This window comes from Nilaparvata lugens, chromosome 2, assembly GCF_014356525.2.
Source record: "Nilaparvata lugens isolate BPH chromosome 2, ASM1435652v1, whole genome shotgun sequence".
Classification (NCBI taxonomy): Eukaryota; Metazoa; Arthropoda; class Insecta; order Hemiptera; family Delphacidae; genus Nilaparvata; species Nilaparvata lugens.
Window position 1 is genome coordinate 70,611,521 of NC_052505.1, and position 20,094 is coordinate 70,631,614.

Here is a 20,094-nt window from a genome sequence, read left to right on the forward strand (position 1 = left end):
TAGTTAACAATATTTTCACATTAAATACGGTATATTTTTCGAAAAGCCAAGAAAAAATAACTTATCCTTTAGTGAGGCAAAGTTGAACATTTTATAATGTTAATAAACTAGCACATTGTATTATCAGAGGTTAGTAGAGTCTTTTCATAGAATAAATAATAATTCATGTACTGTTCAAGGTATGATTTTCAAAATGCGACGCTTTAAACCACTAGGCCAAAATCACAAATAGTGATTGATTTCATGTTCGCAGGAAGATTGCGACAAATTCATCTTTGATTCCATTTTTTACTGATCTGAATCGTTAATTTTCTTCAGTAGCCTGTCTACTTAATTTATTTAAATACTTTTTGCCTTCTCTTTCAGCAGTGAAGTGATTTAGTTTATTGAAAAACACTTTTTTTCTATTACTTTTATTTTCCGATATTAAACCTCATATTCATTACATTTTTTTATTATTTTTTTTTATTTTATTCAAAATCACAAATCATAATTAAAGTATGAAACTTTTAATTCACCAACCTGTAAAACGAATTGGAGAGGGTTTTCTTCAAATAAGGAAAACTGCATAATTGAATCAGATGTTTTTTTCAGAACGACAGGTGAGAGAGACAATGTCAGTCAGCATAATGATAACTCCAAGAAAGAAGGAAGAAATTTTATTGTCATTTTTATGTTTCAATTTCTTTTTATCTCTGTATATTTTGTATTGTATTTGTATTTTTTGCAAATGACATGGTTAAGTGGTAGAGTAGACATTACTGTCCAAACTTCGCCACGTCAACAAATAAAAGTCATTCTATCTCTATTGCATCTCATCTAGTCATTCTATCTCTAAGTTTATTCTATTCTATTGCATCATAGTTAAGACAAATCTGTGCTTGGGCAGTTGATAAGGATTCAATTCATGGCTTACATTTGAAAAATGAATAATTGAATTGCAATCTTACCTTACACTTGGTACTAAGAATGTTTACACATCTATTGAAATGTTCTAGTTCTGAAACCAGCTTAGGAATGTATTGAGTCAGTTTTCTAGCTTCGCGAACGATCTGGCTCTCTTTCTTCTTGTTCTCTTTCTCATTGACTGGATCCTGAAAAAAATAGTTATTTGTCAATAAACAAACCCTAATTGACCTATCTTAGACAGTAAAATACTCAGAAAAGCTCAATAACACTGATTACTATCTTCTCATAAGAAGAATGCAATGCTCCAGAAATGAAGTCACCTGTTTATTGATTGTGGCGTGGACAGAGACGCAGAGGACCAATCAGTCAACAGTGTATAAAAACACATTATAGAAATAATACCAATAAGAAGCCAATGAACACTTTTTGTATTTTAAGGAATCAAAATGGAATGAGAAAAAATCAGAATAGGAATAAACAAAACATAAGCCACATATGAAACTAGCAAATCAAGACCACTCAACAAGGATGAAACTAAATGAAACAGAAACTGACAATCTCCAAAATAGTAATCAATGAACAATTTTTCCAGTGATTTTCAAATTATAAAATTAATAGAAGAATAAAAGTGAAGTGATTCAATTATGTTATGACTGTTTCCTGATGAGCTACAATTTGTTTTTCTGACATTGTCTATAACTACTATAATGTTGAAAGACAATAAAATTATAATTATCCTACTTACTCATTCAAATAGATCAACTGATAGCTTACGAAATAGACAACTATATTATTATATGAAGTATAAAGAAAATAATGATCACCATACCTCAACGTACAGAATCAATTCGCCAACTCGAGTGGATAGATGGAATCCAGCAAGTTTTACCACTTTTCCAAACCTGAAATTGATTTTCACTTGTTTTTAATTAAATTCAATTCAATAAGAAAATACAATATACGAAAAAAAACATATTACAATAACAGTTATAATAACACAGTAATATAACACAATAAAAATAAGACAGAATTGCTAAAATATGATGTAATGTGCTGGAATAAAGAGGGGAAAATACCTTGCCAACTATGGTATTACATGTAAAAGTAATATAAATAATATATTAGTCAACATACGAGATGAATGAATTTATTATTCAAAACAAATGAATAAAATTATTTCTCATTTCTTGAGAATGGAATTATTAGCTGAAACTGTCTTAGGGGAAACAGAAATAAGGGTACTCGTTTATCCAATAGAAAATGAATAAATAGATAAGTAGATTAATAAATATTGTTGAAAGATTCCAGTGAATAAACGACTCAATGTGTTACGAAAATAATGTAGCTCTAAATAACATATTTAACATAGAGTGAATAGTTCCCGAGAATTGTAAGATGATTATCTTCAATAATAAATTATCCTAATATTAATCTTTGAACTGCATCCTTTCTATTTTAGATTTAATCTCTGTATCTTTTAAAACGTAACTTTTTCACAAATGTATTTATCTGATAAATATCGGCTACCGTAACTAAATAAAATGTATTGTTTATGCTCTAAATTAAGTTTTATTAGTAGAAGTACACCCCACACGAACGTATGCTTAGGGATGTTCACTTCACATTTTTATTTATATATTTTGCTTTGTTTGTTTTCATCTTATCAAACTGCCAACTAAATTGCCACCTTATATAACTTCGCAATCTTGACCTGGTATCCTAACCTGTAATACAGTATTACAGTATCCTAACAGTATAAAATACAGTATCTTCGCACCTGGTGAAGATTGCGAAGTTATGATACATGGGAATGTCGAAGTTACGGTATATGACAGTTTAATAAGATAAAAACAAACAATGTTGGCTTTTGAAAAATAAATTGGTAAAAAGATAATGTTCGTGTTTTTATCCTAATAAATACGTTATATTTGATTATATCTTTATGTTTTATCAATATAAATGTTGATAATTGAAAAGTGGTTGTCAACATTGCTGTGAGTTTATTCATAGAGCATAAAATGTTTGAATGGAATATGGAGTGATTGAATGACCTGGCCTCCTGGTAGGCAGGCGTCTGCGGAGAGCAGGTGGCAGTGAAGTACTTGGTGATGTCGGTGAGTGTGGTGTAGGTGCGTGTGAGCAGCTGGAAGACGGCGTCTGTGCATGCGCCCGGCGACACCGACAGACTGGCGATGGTCTGCGCCACGTTCACGCAGATGCCAGCCTCGTGCACCAGCTCCTTCTCTCTCTGCTTGCGGCTTGTTCGTCCTGCCGAACCAAAATCAAACATGCATTCCTAGTCTTCTCTCTGAAAGCACTGAATTGACCAGTGGCGGCTCGTCTTAAGGTTGCAAGGTTGCACAACCCCGAACAAATCAGGCAATAGAAAGAGATTTTCCTTTTTTAAAACGTCTTAATAACACTTCAATTTGAGTCATATTATTGAAAATTATTTTCTCAATTCCGACAAAATTCATACAGCAGAAAGGCAGAACAGATAGTTGAACATTTTGAATTTGCGCGGTCCGAAGAAGGAACGCATAGCATTTGCCATTGATATATATAGTTATATATTCTCTATATATGATATATATATTCTCTATATCAATGGCATTTGCAACCCCCTATGACGCGTCGCTTGTCGCTTATATGGAAGAGTAACATTGGAAGCCTAAAGTGCTGGCAAACCAGTTGGTTGCTATGACAACGGATGGCTTTTTGAGGATGGCATGGTTGCAGCGTTCCTACAAGCATTCTCATTAGTTCCTGCAGTCATTCTATAGAAACTAACGATTCGATACCAACAATTTCGATCTATGAAGAATGCCTTTGTATCGATAGTCAATAGTATCACACTACAGTCGACAGACCACATTGAAAAGTTTTGTTTGTTTTGATTTGAGGATTGTATAAGTGATGTGTAATAAACGAGGATAATATGTAAGTGATCGTGTAATAAACAAAAGCTATATTTATTCTATTTAAAATTTATTGGATGATTTATTTAGTTTAATAGCAAATAAGAATGAAATTGAACTAGGAAAGTTTGGAAGACCTCCAAATCTTGAAAATTCCACACAAGCTGTAAAATTGGGTTTGCGTGAGCGCATAAGTACAAGCGGCAGATAAAAATATATAAATTATTGTATTTTCAGGCTAATAATTAAGACTGATTTATGTAAAACGGTTTCGGGTTTTCTGTTTCTATTTTATTCTTTGAATCTTGTAACTTATTCCTTTTCTTATTATCTCTTACAGTGACTTGGAATTATGTTGAGAGAAAAAATAATATACGGTAATTCTATGTAATGACGATTTAATAATCCCTATTTATTGCTTTCTCATTTACTATGTAAGTTAGGATTGATATCTGCAACCTCTAAACTATATTTACACCAGCTGCCACTGGAATCGACTGAGCCTGTTTTGACAACTTGGCAACCGCACTTGTCTCTACTGACTCTATCCATCACTCTAATGAAGAGCAGAGAAAAGAAGGGATAACGCGGCGGCGATGTTGCCGTGCTACAGCGGTAGGCGTTCTGTAGTCTCTAGTGAGTGTTCAACACCTCATGATACGCATTCCAAGTACTGAATCGACTGAGCCTGTTTTGACAACTTGGAAACCGCACTTGTCTCTATGACTCTATTCATTACTCTAATTGGCTGAACTGGTTCTCCACCTCCCTCATATCTCTGCTCCACATATCCCTCCAAGTCGGAAGTTCTTTTAATTAAACTATAGTGGTTCTAGAGAACTGATTTGTAAGTTATAACCAACCGGATTTGAAAACATCCATGGCCTGGGACAATAAGCGATAAAATTGAATGGAATTCATAACTGTTAACCAACCGGATTTGAAAACCTCCGTAGCCTGGGACAATTGAAAGGTGCGTTGACTGCTACCTGTTGTCATACATCTAGGATGAATATTTTCAGTTGTTTTTAGATTGAATTATATGATTTATCATGTTCTAAAAACCTTTTAGTGTTAGGAAAGAAAGAGAAGGAGAACTAATGCTGAGCTTGAAACATTGATAGGAGGGCGTAGTATCGTATGCTTTATAAAGGCACAGAGACTAAGATGGTTCGGAGTTCAGCCATGTTTACAGGATGAATGAAAACAAAATGCTAAAAAATAATGCTGAAAGAGAAAATTTACTCGAGAAGGAAAGTTAGCAGACCGAGAATACGATGAAAATCAAGGATGATTTAATAAGGATGGGTTATAGAGGATTGAGAAGATTGATTGAAGACAGAGATGCTTGGAGGAATGTTGTGGAGGAGGCCAAAGCCCATACTGGGCTGTAGAGCTGAAAAAACACACCTTACAGTATGCTTAAATTCCAAAACCCACGACATATCACAAACTACTAAGCATTGATTAATTATGTCGTGTATTTATTTGAAAATAAGTGGATTCAATTGAACAAACTTTTCACTTAATACGTAACAACAGCTAAGCATGTTTTTGAATAACCTCTAATGAAGGAAAACATTATTCATTAAAAAAAAATAAAGAACAAGTTTAAATAAAAAATCAAACAATGGAAATTTTGGAAGATAAAAACATTGAAAATTAAAAATGGATCAGATTTCATGGAGAGGTATCAACTGAAGGCCAGCAAGCGATAAAAAATTCTGGGTTGAAAAATTTTAAGAGTTTAGAAATTTAAGTGATGAAACATTTTTAGTTAAAGTGAATAAGATTGACAAATAGTCTCACATAGATGCTTTCTGTTATTCAGACGAACATCCATAGTTCATCCATAGTATTAGCAATTTATTTTTAATTTTTCAGTACAAACTAAAGTAGTTTGTATAGTTTCTCTATAGTTTATCCATAGTAATAGAAAATTATTTTGCAGTACAAACTGATAAGACCATATATGGTATATTTGCATCAAATTTCCAAACATGGTACTCGCAAAAATAGACATGAAAAATAAATAAATAGAAGTTGAAAACGAAATTATTATACGAGTAGGCATGAATGAAGTTACTTGAATTCGGACTGCTTGCTGAGGATGCTGGGAGAGAGAGGACTGAAACTTCCGATCTCAGTCTCAAGAGAACCCATTTTATATTGTCCAATACCGTGATGAGAGTATTGCATAGCATAGGCAATGCAGTGAATGCCACTGCTTCATTCAGCACAGATAGATTCAGCTTGCATTCTTCTACTTCTTCCTGAAACCAATAAAACATTACTTGAATACATACTACTAAGTAAATGAATACTTACTGGTATAATTAATTAATTCATCCCTAAATAGTAAATTAATTACTAATTAATAATCAAATAGTATATATTTACTAATTAATTAGTAAATTAATTCATAACTGACTAAATCATTTGAGCATTCATCAGAAATACAGATAGAAATTCAACATTCAACATATAACACAGGAAATTAAATAATTGAAAATGAAATTGAATTGGAAATGTAAAATTGAGTGTTGATTATTAAACAAGTAAATTTGCAACAGCCCAAAAGAATAGGATGCACAAATATATGAATCTTTGATACATGAATCAATCTTTGCACGTTACTACTGTTAAACCTTCAAATTTACTTTATGAAAGTTGACATTTACAACATTTACTTGTATTGCTGTGATATCGAGAGAAAGAATAACGAGTGCTCCAAAAAGGACTTTCATATTAAAAAGAAAATGATTAGAAGTTAAAAATCTTCAAACGAGTAAGAACAGTCATCTTTAGAATGCCATTCTCAACGAAATGGATCAGTTCATTACGTTCAAATCTAGGACCATAGACCTAGTGAACCACGTTGCCAGTTCGTTGAGCTTGGCACACTTAGATATATTAATGTGGTAAGAAACGAATTCAAAATGAACTTACATCATTATATGTCCCAAAAATATGGCATAGTTGGAGCGCCATGTTATCCAGGAGTGATGCATCAGTTTTGCATCTTAGTAGCATATTCAGAAGGAGGTTCAAGAAGGTTTTCGTATGAACTCCTGGCGGTAACGTCTTTTTCTGACCAAACTCTAAAAGCCAATCAGTTAGCTGCAATATAAAAAGGAGACTGATTGAGCTAATCAACATGAACATTATAATGTTAATTACCATTAATTAATGTGACAGGCCATCATAGATGTTTGTAATGTGGGTAATTGAAGAATTATTAAAGATAGACTACACTGCTTTGTTTTCTCTTGTTTTTATCTTTTTCAGTTTTTTTCTTGAATTCATAAGTATTAGTTACATACTTCTTTCTTTTTCTTCTATATTCTGCTACTATAAGTTTCATGTTCGCAAGGTGTTATATTTGTTTCAAGTTTTTTCCTGAAACTTGTAATATTACATTTTTTCTCGATTGGAATCGAATCTTCAATTCGAGATCTATAAAACTTTATAGTAAATATCAGAGTAATCGATTACGGACAACTTTTTGACTGAGAATTTATTATCGTAAATGATTGTGTTGCATGTTCCATGGTGTCACCGAGGCTGAGTTGACAGAATTAACAGATAAATGGATTATTTAAATTGAGATGATATATAAAAATTTAAAATAATAGTTTCAAAATAAAGTTTTATTGAGAACAAATATAAAATGTGATTTCTAAACTTGTAATTTATAAATTTTGGTGACGTGTCCATGACGTAGACAATGATTTTGAGATGTGGTTTTTGTTCTGACGACGAGGCTTCCTTCTTCTCTCTGAAAATTATGGCTGGCTGCGTGTGTTGTAATTTTGTGCTCTCTGAATATTTTTCTGTTTAAGTGAATTTTTTAATGTTTTAAATTGAGTTTTGAACAGTTTTATGGTGTTCTAAGTTTGTGTATTTTGTTTCTTGTGTATACAAGCCTATAGCCATTGTTCCAAAAAGGACTTTCATATTAAAAAGAAAATGATTAGAAGTTAAAAATCTTCAAACGAGTAAGAACAGTCATCTTTAGAATGCCATTCTCAACGAAATGGCACTCCAGTTCACTACGTTCAAATCTAGGACCATAGACCTAGTGAACCAAGTTGCCAGTTCGTTGAGCTTGGCATACTTAGATATATGAATGTGGTAAGAGACAAATTCAAAATAGACTTACATCATTATATGTTCCAAAAATATGGCATAGCTGGAGCGCCATGTTATCCAGGAGTGATGCATCAGTTTTGCATCTTAGTAGCATATTCAGAAGGAGGTTCAAGAAGGTTTTCGTATGAACTCCTGGCGGTAACGTCTTTTTCTGACCAAACTCTAAAAGCCAATCAGTTAGCTGCAATATAAAAAGGAGACTGACTGAGCTAATCAACATGAACATTATAATGTTAATTACCATTAATTAATGTGACAGGCCCATCATAGATATTTGTAATGTGGGTAATTGAAGAATTATTAAAGATAGACTACACTGCTTTGTTTTCTCTTGTTTTTATCTTTTTCAGTTTTTTTTCTTCAATTCATAAGTATTAGTTACATATTCATTTCTTTTTCTTCTATATTCTGCTACTATAAGTTTCATGTTCGCAAGGTGTTATATTTGTTTCAAGTTTTTTCCAGAAACTCAATAGTATTAGTTATTTTATTTTTCATGCATTGTTTTTCAAATTGTACTGCTCAGTGTGCGTTATGAGGACAATAATGGGATTTAGTTCCTGGTGCCCTCAAATATGTATATTTTCAAATAAATAAATACACCATACATAAGTATTATTATACTTATAGAAGTATTATTATAACATGTTAATAATAATAAAATTAACTAATATAATAACATGGAACTTGAGTAGTATGGTAATTCATCAGTGTTTCACGTGAGTGGTATACGAGAAACACAAGATTCTCGTACAACAAATATTATTCTCAAACACAACTCAAATGATAAAAAGTATTAAAAATGTAACAGATTATTTACCAGGGATAGCAGTGAAGTGCATATTGAAAAATAAATGGCTACAGGAGTTTCAACATCATCACAAAATTATTATTAATCCATTTGAACTTTTTTTCATTTCATTTTTCAGCATCCTACTTGCCGCCTATATAAGGATTATTAGGATTTGCCAATGATTTATAAGTCCCAATCTATTAATCTACTATTTATTCTGTGCATTTCACAATGCGAGAAGAATTACTGATTCGATATAGTGATTAAGTTAATACTGAAATAAATAATAATACTAAATTGCTCGTACTTGCGTAGAGAATAGAGGGACTTGGTTTATGCTGTCAAATATCTAATTACATCTGAGAGTAATATAAATGAGCCTGAGAGTACAAAAACACTACTATCCTATTGAGAACAAATTTACACGATATAAATCTATTTTGTCAACTGGTAACAGAAGGCTCAAGGAAAAGTGGAACATTTAAAGCAATTAATATACATAGAACAAATGAATTCATTACACACAACACAAAACCTAACTGAACATTATTGAAGTTTATTTATCCCAGTGTATGAGGAAAAATAAATTAACAATTCTAATTTAATTGTATTCAAAACATGCTATCCCATTTATATAAATATTAATATTCAGTTATTATAGAAATGACAAGCACCATCTTTATAATGATGTATACAAATTATTTTGTGTTTTTTTCAATTGTTGTGAAAGTGAAGAAGAATCAATAAATTATTATTATATTATAATTATTATATTATTATTATACTTTTTTATTTAAACACAAGTTTCGGCACTCATGCCATTTTCAAGTGTCAAAGGACAATAATTATTTTACACTTGAAAATGGCATGAGTGCTGAAACTAGTTGTGTTTAAATAAAAAAGTATAAAAAAGATACTTTTCTATAATAATGTGACAGTTCAAGTTGCCTCATTAAAATCTCTTTAAATCGCGTAATAAAAAAATTATCAAGAAATATTATATTCATCCAAACATGACAGTTTAAGGGGACAGTTACCTTCAAGGACAACGACTGATGCACTGGCAGTTGAAGGGCTATGGTTGACAATCCATTCAAAACGGAGAGCAACAGTTTGTTGAGGTTGGATTGGTCTGTGTCCTCGTCGGTGGCCGAGTCGACCAACAGCTGCTGGTAGATTCGAACGAACGGCTTCAGTTGCGCCGACAAGCCCGACTCGGTCGGCACTTTGCCGATCTCGGCCAAGAAGGCTGGCAGCTTGGACTTGTGTCGCGTCACTATGAACGACATCAGTTCCGAGAAGCATTCCACGCTCAGTACGGCTGCCGGTGAGTCGAAGTCACTCAACTCTGTGTAACGCGCCAGGCATCTTCTATGGAGTATTCTGGAAGTTAAGAAGAGATATTTATTTATCAAGAACAGCATAATGTCACAAAATTACACAGTGAATAGTCAAATTCATGAATGAAAATATAATAGTCTACTCTAATAATTATATCGAGTGACCTGGGTGGCTCACAGTTCTGGGAAATAGGAGATTTTGAACATAGATACTGTAGCTCATCAAGGTTTCAAGTTTATCTTTATTTCTACAGAGTGTTCATAAAAATAGAGAGCTTAACAGATCTTGTCTATTTTTCATGTGTTTTGTATGTAATTAAGGATTATTTTTTTCAGGTTGCGTTTTTCTATTATAGACTTATTCTGCATCTTTCTCTTCGAAATTGAATTTTCTACAAGTTCTGTAGAAAAATATGTTGTGTTTATCGTACATTTAACATAGTAAATCCACTTCAAACCTCAAAGGAACTTGTTTTTCCGGACAAAGTTTCGCGAATTTCGTCACATATCTTAAAAATTACTATAGCTACAGGTCTGGAAACGTTTTTATCCAATTTTTCAGTTCATTTTACATAATGTACGCTGAATTGTACATCTTAACAGCCAACAAGTACCCGTAGGGCTTCGTTTCGGCAGGGGAACTGAAATCTTCCACTCTGTATAACTTGGTAACTAAGCAGTTTCTGACCTAGGTTAATTAGAACTTTTTTCTTCTTATGATGAGAGGAATCACGTATGGTCAATCCCTGACGTGTTGGCACCTTTTTTCAGAACACCCTGTATATAGTAGATTCGATTTTATATTATTTTGTCTGTCAGATTATAATTATTATTGTTGTGTATTTGTAATATTATTTGAACTCCCTTCCAGAGATCAAGCTTTAAGATTTTCAGGAAGGGGATGTATCATTATATTTTATTTTATTATTTTATTTGTAAATAGTATAGCATTATATTGTAGGTATTATATCATGCATATTTTTGAATACAATGAAAATTATTTCAATTTCTATTTTAGAACTACTGTAGCAGAGATACGATGAATTGTATTTGTAATGACTGACCGGCCAAGAGTACAGCAATCTTTGAGAGCACGTGATCCCATTCGCTTGTCTTTGCTGATGTGCTGGATGGCTTCCCAGGTGGCATGGAACACATATCTTATCAGCGATCTGCGATTTTTTATTTCTCCAACTGCTTCTTTATTCACCCATTCCACATCTTCACTGTAAATGCAAACGACGACAAACATAATAATAAGAGGAAAGATAAAGGGAAAAAAGAACCAGTGTTATCGGATGGGTCGTTAAACTGTCGGTCCCGGTTGGAATATGATAATCGTAAAATGCCCATTGACGGTTTAAATTAAATATTCAGCCGAGGTGAGACCTTCCCGTAAGCGACTCCCCACCAACAAAAGCCATACGAATTTACTATTCGGATAAAGAAACCCATCAACCATAGAACTACCGAAATCTAACTTATCCTATATGTTTCATCTTTATCATCTACTATTTTTGAACAGGAAATATCAACCTGAAAACTGCTGAAACATTACATCATCATACTTGAGATGTAATGGGATTAGTAAAGCAATTACTGAATTTGAAATTGATATTGTTCAACGAATATGTATACTTCTATCAAATAATATTAGGCTACCTAAGGCATCAGTAGAGCTCGATGAAACATCGTTGGATGGCAGTTTTACGCACTCCCTGATGGGTGTTTCCAAGTTTATTTTGCTAAGGATAGCAGTACTATCGCTTCAGAATAGCAGAGGCATAATTGAAAAGTTTTTCAATTGTGATAATGATTAACGGAACCAGAAGCCATTTACAAATGCTATCTATAGCTAAATTTCAAGACAAGTTTCTCTCTGTAGATACTGTAGATATAAGTAGATTATAGAAGATTCTGTTGATGATTCTTTCAGAAATGTCGTATAATAATTATTCTTACTTACCACAGTAGAAGCTCTAAGAAACGATTCAGCGTGCGCAGATTGAGAATTGTTTCGGGAGGTTTGAAAGTTGGAACTTTCTTTCCAGAATCAGACTTTTCTTTGGGCTTTTTATTGGCATCCTTCTTCTTGCTAGGTTTGCAATTCTGAGAAATATATAAAGTGGTCTTTATTACTTATAATGGAGTTAAATAGTAGAGCTTTAAATGAATTTGATTAGAATTCATTAGATGCATGTATAAGCTAAGAATGTTTTATTCAAGTAAGGAAGTCTAAAGGATCAATGTGACTCAGAAGTATGTGAATGTGAGACGTCTCAATACTAATTATGATAACGTTTATTCAATCCAGTGTATTATCTTTAGAAATTAATACCAATAAATAGTACCTATCTATCTTCAAAGACTTTCTTTGCATTTCATTGTCTCTAGAGCTAGTATCAATGTAGGATTGGAAATAGTTTATCAAGTGTCGTAGAATGAAGAAGAAAAATTGATTGAAAGCACTGTTCGTGTGACAAGCATCGACTACCACCTTCTGTCAGAGCTGATAAGCTAAGCTTTTTATCACAACGTGATATGATGAACCTTTATTTCTCATTGGCAACGTTCGATATGAATTGAATACAATCCATAAATATTAGTAGAAAGCATTGGGGTTTCAGGTCACATCAGTGATGAAGAAAGTGATGAAATATCTATTAATAAGCAACTGAACAAGCAACTACCGGTGGAACTTACCTTGATGTAATCATACAGAAGGCTGAATCCTTTGAACAAACTATGCAGAATTTGAGCTTGCTGATTGGTGCATTCCACAGTCCAAGAATTGACTATGAAAGCCATCATGGATTCGTATGTGGCAAGAATTTGTATGAGGACTTGTTGCCGTTGAAGGCATTCAGGTAGAATATCCAGCAGATTTGTTTCTTCATCCTTCAACAAAGAAAATAATTGAAAGTGATTTCATCAAAGAAAACAATAACAATCAATTGATGGAGACGATCTATTATAGAATGACGATTACCAAAGCATAGGGTCTGAATGAAATTTGGAATGGATTTTAAAAAAGTTGTAGTTAGCAGTGAGGAGTATTTTTTGTCAACATTTTTACTTTCCTTGCCCTACTACCATAGGTAAGGAAAGTATTGCTTTCCAAAAAAAATTAAGGTACCCCAATTTCAAGTTTTCTATACGTTTCAAGGTCCCCTGAGTCCAAAAACATGACTTTTGGGTATTGGTCTGTGTGTGTGTATGTGTGTGTGTGTATGTGTGTGTGTGTATGTCTGTGAACACGATAACTCCATTCCTAATTAACCGATCGACTTGAAATTTTCAACTTAAGGTCCTTATACCATGAGGACCCGACAATAAGAAATTCAATAAAATTCAATTCAAGATGGCGGGAAAAATGGCGGATAATTACTAAAAAACCATGTTTTTCACGTTTTTCTCGAAAATGGCTCTAACGATTTTTTTCAAATTCATATCATTGATAGCTATTCATAAGCCCTATCAACTGGCATAAGTCTCATTCCAGGGAAAATTTCAGTAGCTCCGTAATATTCTTGAGAAAAATGGCAGATAATGACTAAAAAACCATGTTTTTCACGGTTTTCTCGAAAACGGCTGCAACGATTTTCTTCAAATTTATACCATGGATAGCTATTCATAAGCCCTATCAACTGGCATGAGTCTCATTTCTGAGGAAATTCCATGAGCTCCGTAATATTCTTGAGAAAAATGGCGGATAATGACTAAAAAACCATGTTTTCACGGTTTTCTCGAAAACGGTTCCAACGATTTTCTTCAAATTTATACCATGGATAGCTATTCATAAGCCCTATCAAATAACATGAGTTTTTTTCCTGGGAAAATTGCAGGATCTCCGTAATATTCTTGAGAAAAATGGCGTAGTAAATAATTACTAAGAAACCATGTTTTTCACGATTTTCTCAAAAATAACTTGACCGATTTTTTTCAAATTCATACCCTGGATAGTTATTTATCAGCTCTAACAACTGGCATGAGTCTCCTTTCTGGGAACCAAATGAGGGGTCCACCCCATCCTTGGGAAATGGACTTAGTAACCTCCTTCTCGTGCATGAGGTAGGTAGGTAGTGCAGTTCATAAAAAGAACACATAGTCGAGATATTTCATCTGTAGAACAGCTGTTTCGACGACTTTAAATAAATGACGACTAAAAAAATCATCGAATTTCACAATTTACACAATGAAAAAGTACTTTGAAAACAATTATATATACACATATACAGAAGTCTGATCTTAGTTTCAAATATGAGCAAGGAAAGTTGTGTGAGTGTACCACACCAGATTTTTTATTTTGTCATCAATATTTTTGAATGTCAACATTTTTAGATTCTTTTGAACAATTTGAGAATCTCTCTCGTATTGCCAAAATTCATAAAGGTGGCCAACCATTTTAAAATGAAAAATTCATGAGTAATTTCCGGTTTTCCAGAGTAGAATTTCAAATTTTCGCGGTAATTGAGGAACAAGATACAATCGTAAAGAATTTATTATAGAAATTTTCAGTTTGATCTTCCATGACGGATTGCAATAGCGTATTTTAATTTCCAAATATATTGATAATTTTTGACACTTCAGTCTATTTTTGTGAGGAATTAGTACGTTCTTTCAACTCCTCATGTATGTGGAGTGCTTTCGTACAGGGTCCATTTTCAACACACAGTGAGTAGTTGAAAAAACGAAAAATTCCTTACAAAAATAGACTACAGTGTCAAAGTTATCGATAAATTTCAACATTTATAATTGATGTATTCGGAGTCATACTTTTACTAATGAAGCCATTGGTGACTCTTCAAACCTTGACGAAAGTCTCATTCCGAAGAGAATAAAAACATCAAAATACTTAATTTTGAAATGTGATTGATTTATATCATGACTAAGAATATAAAAAATAGACAATAATAATAATTAAAATGATAATTAAATGATAATGATAATTTTAAAATAAACAATAAGCGAACACCAATTTTTTCACTATTTTATACTTATAATAAGCCAACAAATCGATTGAAACAAGAAATTAATGTGAAATCTACTGGGCCATCAGTCTTCAGTTACACCCTTATGATTGCACCAGGGGAACTGTTACACGGTATTTTTCCCGGTTAGTAAAATCATGAGGAATTCAAGGTTCTCCCGGTTTTCCCGGAAGGTGGCACCCTTTCATTGCATATGATCGACAACAATACAAATAATGTTACAAAGTAAAAGTGTTTTCGCCACACTTCGATGTAGTCTAATGAGCTGGTTTACGTGCGTCATATGGAGGCCGAAAGTGATTGTTTTCCAACCAGGCCGGTAAAACTTTACGGCCCTAGGGCTGTAAAATGACCTTGAATAACAGCTGATCGTGTCCGATCTCACAAAAATCATAGAGAGATAATCTCATAACGACTGTAATAATCTATATAATTATGTATCGTGAATCGCGGTATTATGTCTATAATATATTTTATAAATTACTGTTTCATAATTTGATATTTATTATTGTGTTTTTGATATCAAACAATAGAATACGATGATATCTCTATAGCCTCAACAATATAATGTTTGCTGCATTATACATTGTCAGAAAGGTACGAATCGCAAGTATTTAAAAGTGAAGAATCGAATTTGAAATCAAAGTACAATAATTGTATCAATATTTAAAAGTGAGGTAGAGTAATAATTGTTTCTTTTTTATTATCGAATTCCACTTCTTAATGCAATACAATCAACAATAATAATAAGAAAATACAGCAGAGATCTGAAGTTTAAGGTAAGCCTACTGGTGAAACTCAGCCTTGACTGAAAAATACCTAGTAATTTTTCGGTAATTCATTATTAAAACTTTTAGATAATTTTTCTTCAATATTAAACCATATAGAGAAAACATTAGGCCCTCTCAAGATTGAATCTTCGAATGTTTTCTCTATGATTTAACTATTTTCAGAGCAATATTTTGTTGTGAAAATGCCGGCAAACCGGCTTCAAATTTGCCGCTATACACTATTATAGTAGCCTACATACGTTACCTGACTTAATTCAGAGTGAAAATTTTATTGTGAGACAGATAATAATATTAATTTTAATAATATAAGTCATGACACTTCAGTCTATTTTTGTGAGGAATTAGTACGTTCTTTCAACTCCTCATGTATGTGGAGTGCTTTCGTACAGGGTCCATTTTCAACACACAGTGAGTAGTTGAAAAAACGAAAAATTCCTTACAAAAATAGACTACAGTGTCAAAGTTATCGATAAATTTCAACATTTATAATGTATTCTGAGTCATACTTCTACTAATGAAGCCATATATATGTATGTATACATAGCCGATTCCAGCTGTTGGTGAATCTTCAAACCTTGACGAAAGTCTCATTCCGAAGAGAATAAAGCCATCAAAATACTCAATTTTGAAATGTAATTAATTTATATAATGACTAAAAATATGATCATTTCAAAATAAACAATAAGCGAGCACCAATTTTTTTCACTGTTTTATACTCATAATAAGCCAACAAATCGATTGAAACCAAAAATTAATGTGAAATCTACTGGGTCAACAGTCTTCAGTTACATCCTAAGACCATAAAAACCTTATGATTGCACCAGAGGAACACGATATTTTTCCCTGTTGGTAAAATCATGAGGAATTCAAGGTTTTCCCGGAAGGTGGCCACCCTGTCATTGCATATGATCAAATAATGTTACAGAGTTCAAGTGTTTTGATAGGGCTACTTGAAAGTTTGAATACAAAGAATCAATAACACCCTTATATTATATTTTATTTCCGACACAACTAGAATAGAATATATTTATTGTAGCCGCTTCTCAGGTCTTCAAAAGCATTACCTTCGTTACAATATACAACAAATGACATACACTATACAATACTTGAAAACATACTATTCTAAAAGCACTACAATATAATAAAATATCATGATCCGCAAATGGAAATATCCAGATAGAACGTCTGGTTTTGGGTGGTCTAGTTTCATACCATTCTCAAGTGAACACTTGAATCGGACACTAGTCGTGTCGGAAATAAGATAATACTGGGTGCGGCAAGAAGGATGGATGTTTTTAGAACAGATAATATTCTGATCTGGGTAGTCGGATTGGGCCAGCTGAAGTGAACATGTGTTCGGTAGATCATACCATTCTTTCTAGACATTGTTTAGTCGGCATCATGGATTCGTGGAATGTGCAACATCGTGTGTTTACTTACGACAGTTTGTACGTAATAATGAGAGTATCATTACAGTTCAGCGCGAGTTTCGTCGTCATTTCAATCTTGCGAGAAATGACAATGTACCCACTCGTAACACCATTTTACGTTGGGTAAAATCATTTCGTTCAGTAGGAACAGTAATGAATAAACGACCACCAGGGGCTTATCGCACTGTACGCACTCCACAAAATGTGGAAAGAGTTCGGCAAGCCATACTCCGTAGTCCTAATCGATCTGCTAGGAGACATTCTTCTGAACTGAACATCAGTGATCGGTCAGTAAAGGTAGGCGCACACAGATCGTCATCGGAAGGACGGCACGCATCGGACGAGTAGATTTGATGCATTGTTTTCAATTGGAGTGTGCATACCTATCCGCATCGTATAGGTATGCGCACTCCAATTGAAAACAATGCATAAAATCTAATCGTCCGATGCGTGCCGTCCTTCCGATGACGATCTGTGTGCGCCTACCTTAAGGCGTATTTTACATAAAGATCTAGGATTTTATCCCTACATCATGGCCATGGTTCAACAATTGAATCCTGGCGATTATGTAGAGCGGCTGAATTTTGCTCGAGAAATGGAGGCCATACTTGACCAAAATGAAAACATCATTTTGTTTACGACAGATGAAGCACATTTTCATTTGAATGGTACCGTTAATCAGCAGAACTATCGTTATTGGTCAGATGAAAATCCAAAATGAATGCATGAGAGAACATTACATAGTCCCAAGGTGACAGTTTCGTGTGCTGTGAGCAGTACAGTTGTTATCGGTCCATACTTTTTAATTTTGAAGACGACAACGGGACCACTGTAAATGTAACCTCAGAACGTTCTAGACAGATGTTCACTGAATTCTTTCTACCTGAATTAAGAAGGAAACATATTCCTATCCGGCAAGTATGGTTTCAGCAGGACGGGGCGACTGCTCACACAGCAAGAAATTCAATGGAAGCAATTCGGGCTGTTTTTCGTGGTCGCATCATTTCTCGGTTTGGTGGCATTGATTGGCCTCCTCGTTCTCCAGACCTGTTCATGTGCGACTACTTCTTGTGGGGTTTCCTGAAGTCACGTGTTTACCAGCATAAACCACGTACACTTCAAGAACTAAAGGAAGCAATTCGTGAGGAAGTCGAACAAATTGGCAGGGCAATGTTAGAAAGAGTACAAACCAACTTCCGAGAGCGGCTTGTAAAGTGGATCCCTGAAAACGGTCGTCACCTGTCAGATATTGTTTTCAAACATTAATTTTCTAAAATTGTAAGATAATGTGAATATTGTTCTGTAAATAACTGTTTTTATACACAGGTAACGACAATTACTTTTTTGAAAACCGTTCATCCTTTCTACCGCACCTTCATTAAGAGTGCTAGTTATTCTATGTATTCAATGTTACAGATAATTCAATGTGATTGTGACCAATTATTTTGATTTACTCACCAATTCAAAGTGATTGAGATCGCACCGTGAAAGACGTTGAGAGGCTGAATTGAGCAGCTCACTCAACTTATTGAAGCTGGGACAAAAATCTTCATCATCCTCATCATTATCTTCAGACTTATTTTGCTGGACGCGAACCAGAATTTCCTGAGTTGCCAACAGCAGATATCCCAGAGGTTCCTAGAGAAAGCCAATTACTTGTCAGTCAATGATGATGCCACTAGTACTACAATGATACTAGTAGAATGTAAGATTGAAATTTAACATTTTTTCAATTTAACATTGAAACCTCAATTAGAATTTCTAAGATGTATTCCAGAGCAAGCTTAGTTACTAAATACGAATCAAGTAAGTCAAGTTAGTAGAAGACTTCTCAGTATCTTCTTTTAGTCAATTAACAAACTCAGACCAGTTAATAAGATAGATAAGTTCTAGTCAAAATATTATTACAGATGAAGGAGTGATTGTTCATTTCTAAGAAGTATATTATGATTGCCATTCTGATATTAAGGAAAAAATACTTTATAATTCAAGATTAAAGTTTCACATTCAGCTCAGTTATTGGTATAAACAATACACTCTAGTGAGTTCTACCTTATAATAATTGCAGTGAAAGTTAGGAGAACAGCGTTGCCAATTCTCTGCCTACTATGGAATATAGCTAAAACCAGTATATCTGATGGAATTTCAACGGTTCATTCTTCTTGAAAATAATCAATTATATTTTATTCTTCAAGAAAATATATTTTATAATGGTTCAATATATTAAATTTCCTTAATTGAGATTAAATATAAATGTATTATATTTCTACATTGTTAAAGACGATCTGGCAACATTGCAGAGGTAGAAAAGGATTGCGCTATCTGCTTTGTCGAATGAAAGACGAGGATAGCAACACCAATGCCATTATAAAGTAGACCTGACTATGGTGTGTACCTGTACGACTGCCTCAGCTCCCTGAATGGCCACCGTTTTGTTGAAATCGAAAGGAGAAAGAAGACCTTGATCAGTGACATAGAAATTACAGAGATGCTTCAGCAGAATCTCCATAATGTTGGGTGCCACTTCGGGATTCATCTTGATCATTCCATCCAGTCCTGGAAACAGTTGTGGTTATTTCACATAGAGAGTCAGGAGATACCATATATATATTATGTTTCACGGATGTTGAGTTATACAAAACAGGATTACATTTTATCGAACGAAGTTTACTGAGAAACATTCAAGAAGAGGTCCAACATAAAAATAGGTTCCTTGGTATTTGAAGGTCCATAGAGCCCTGCTTTCCTATTTATTTCTGCTCTGCTGATA

At 33.5% G+C, this 20,094-nt stretch overlaps 1 protein-coding gene across 1 annotated transcript in view; it reads right to left on the reverse strand.

The window, feature by feature from the left end:
• LOC111043316 (Fanconi anemia group I protein) overlaps positions 1-20,094 on the reverse strand; it is a 43,228-nt gene that overhangs the window by 9,008 nt on the left and 14,126 nt on the right. The window contains exons 12-22 of the mRNA XM_039421599.1: positions 19,720-19,880; positions 18,783-18,962; positions 12,816-13,010; positions 12,079-12,221; positions 11,177-11,338; positions 9,810-10,155; positions 7,990-8,160; positions 5,914-6,100; positions 2,961-3,177; positions 1,739-1,811; positions 951-1,094 (exon numbers count right to left, since the gene is read on the reverse strand). Coding sequence (XP_039277533.1) covers positions 951-1,094; positions 1,739-1,811; positions 2,961-3,177; positions 5,914-6,100; positions 7,990-8,160; positions 9,810-10,155; positions 11,177-11,338; positions 12,079-12,221; positions 12,816-13,010; positions 18,783-18,962; positions 19,720-19,880 — 1,979 coding nt within the window. The remainder of the gene's footprint in view (positions 1-950; positions 1,095-1,738; positions 1,812-2,960; positions 3,178-5,913; positions 6,101-7,989; positions 8,161-9,809; positions 10,156-11,176; positions 11,339-12,078; positions 12,222-12,815; positions 13,011-18,782; positions 18,963-19,719; positions 19,881-20,094) is intronic.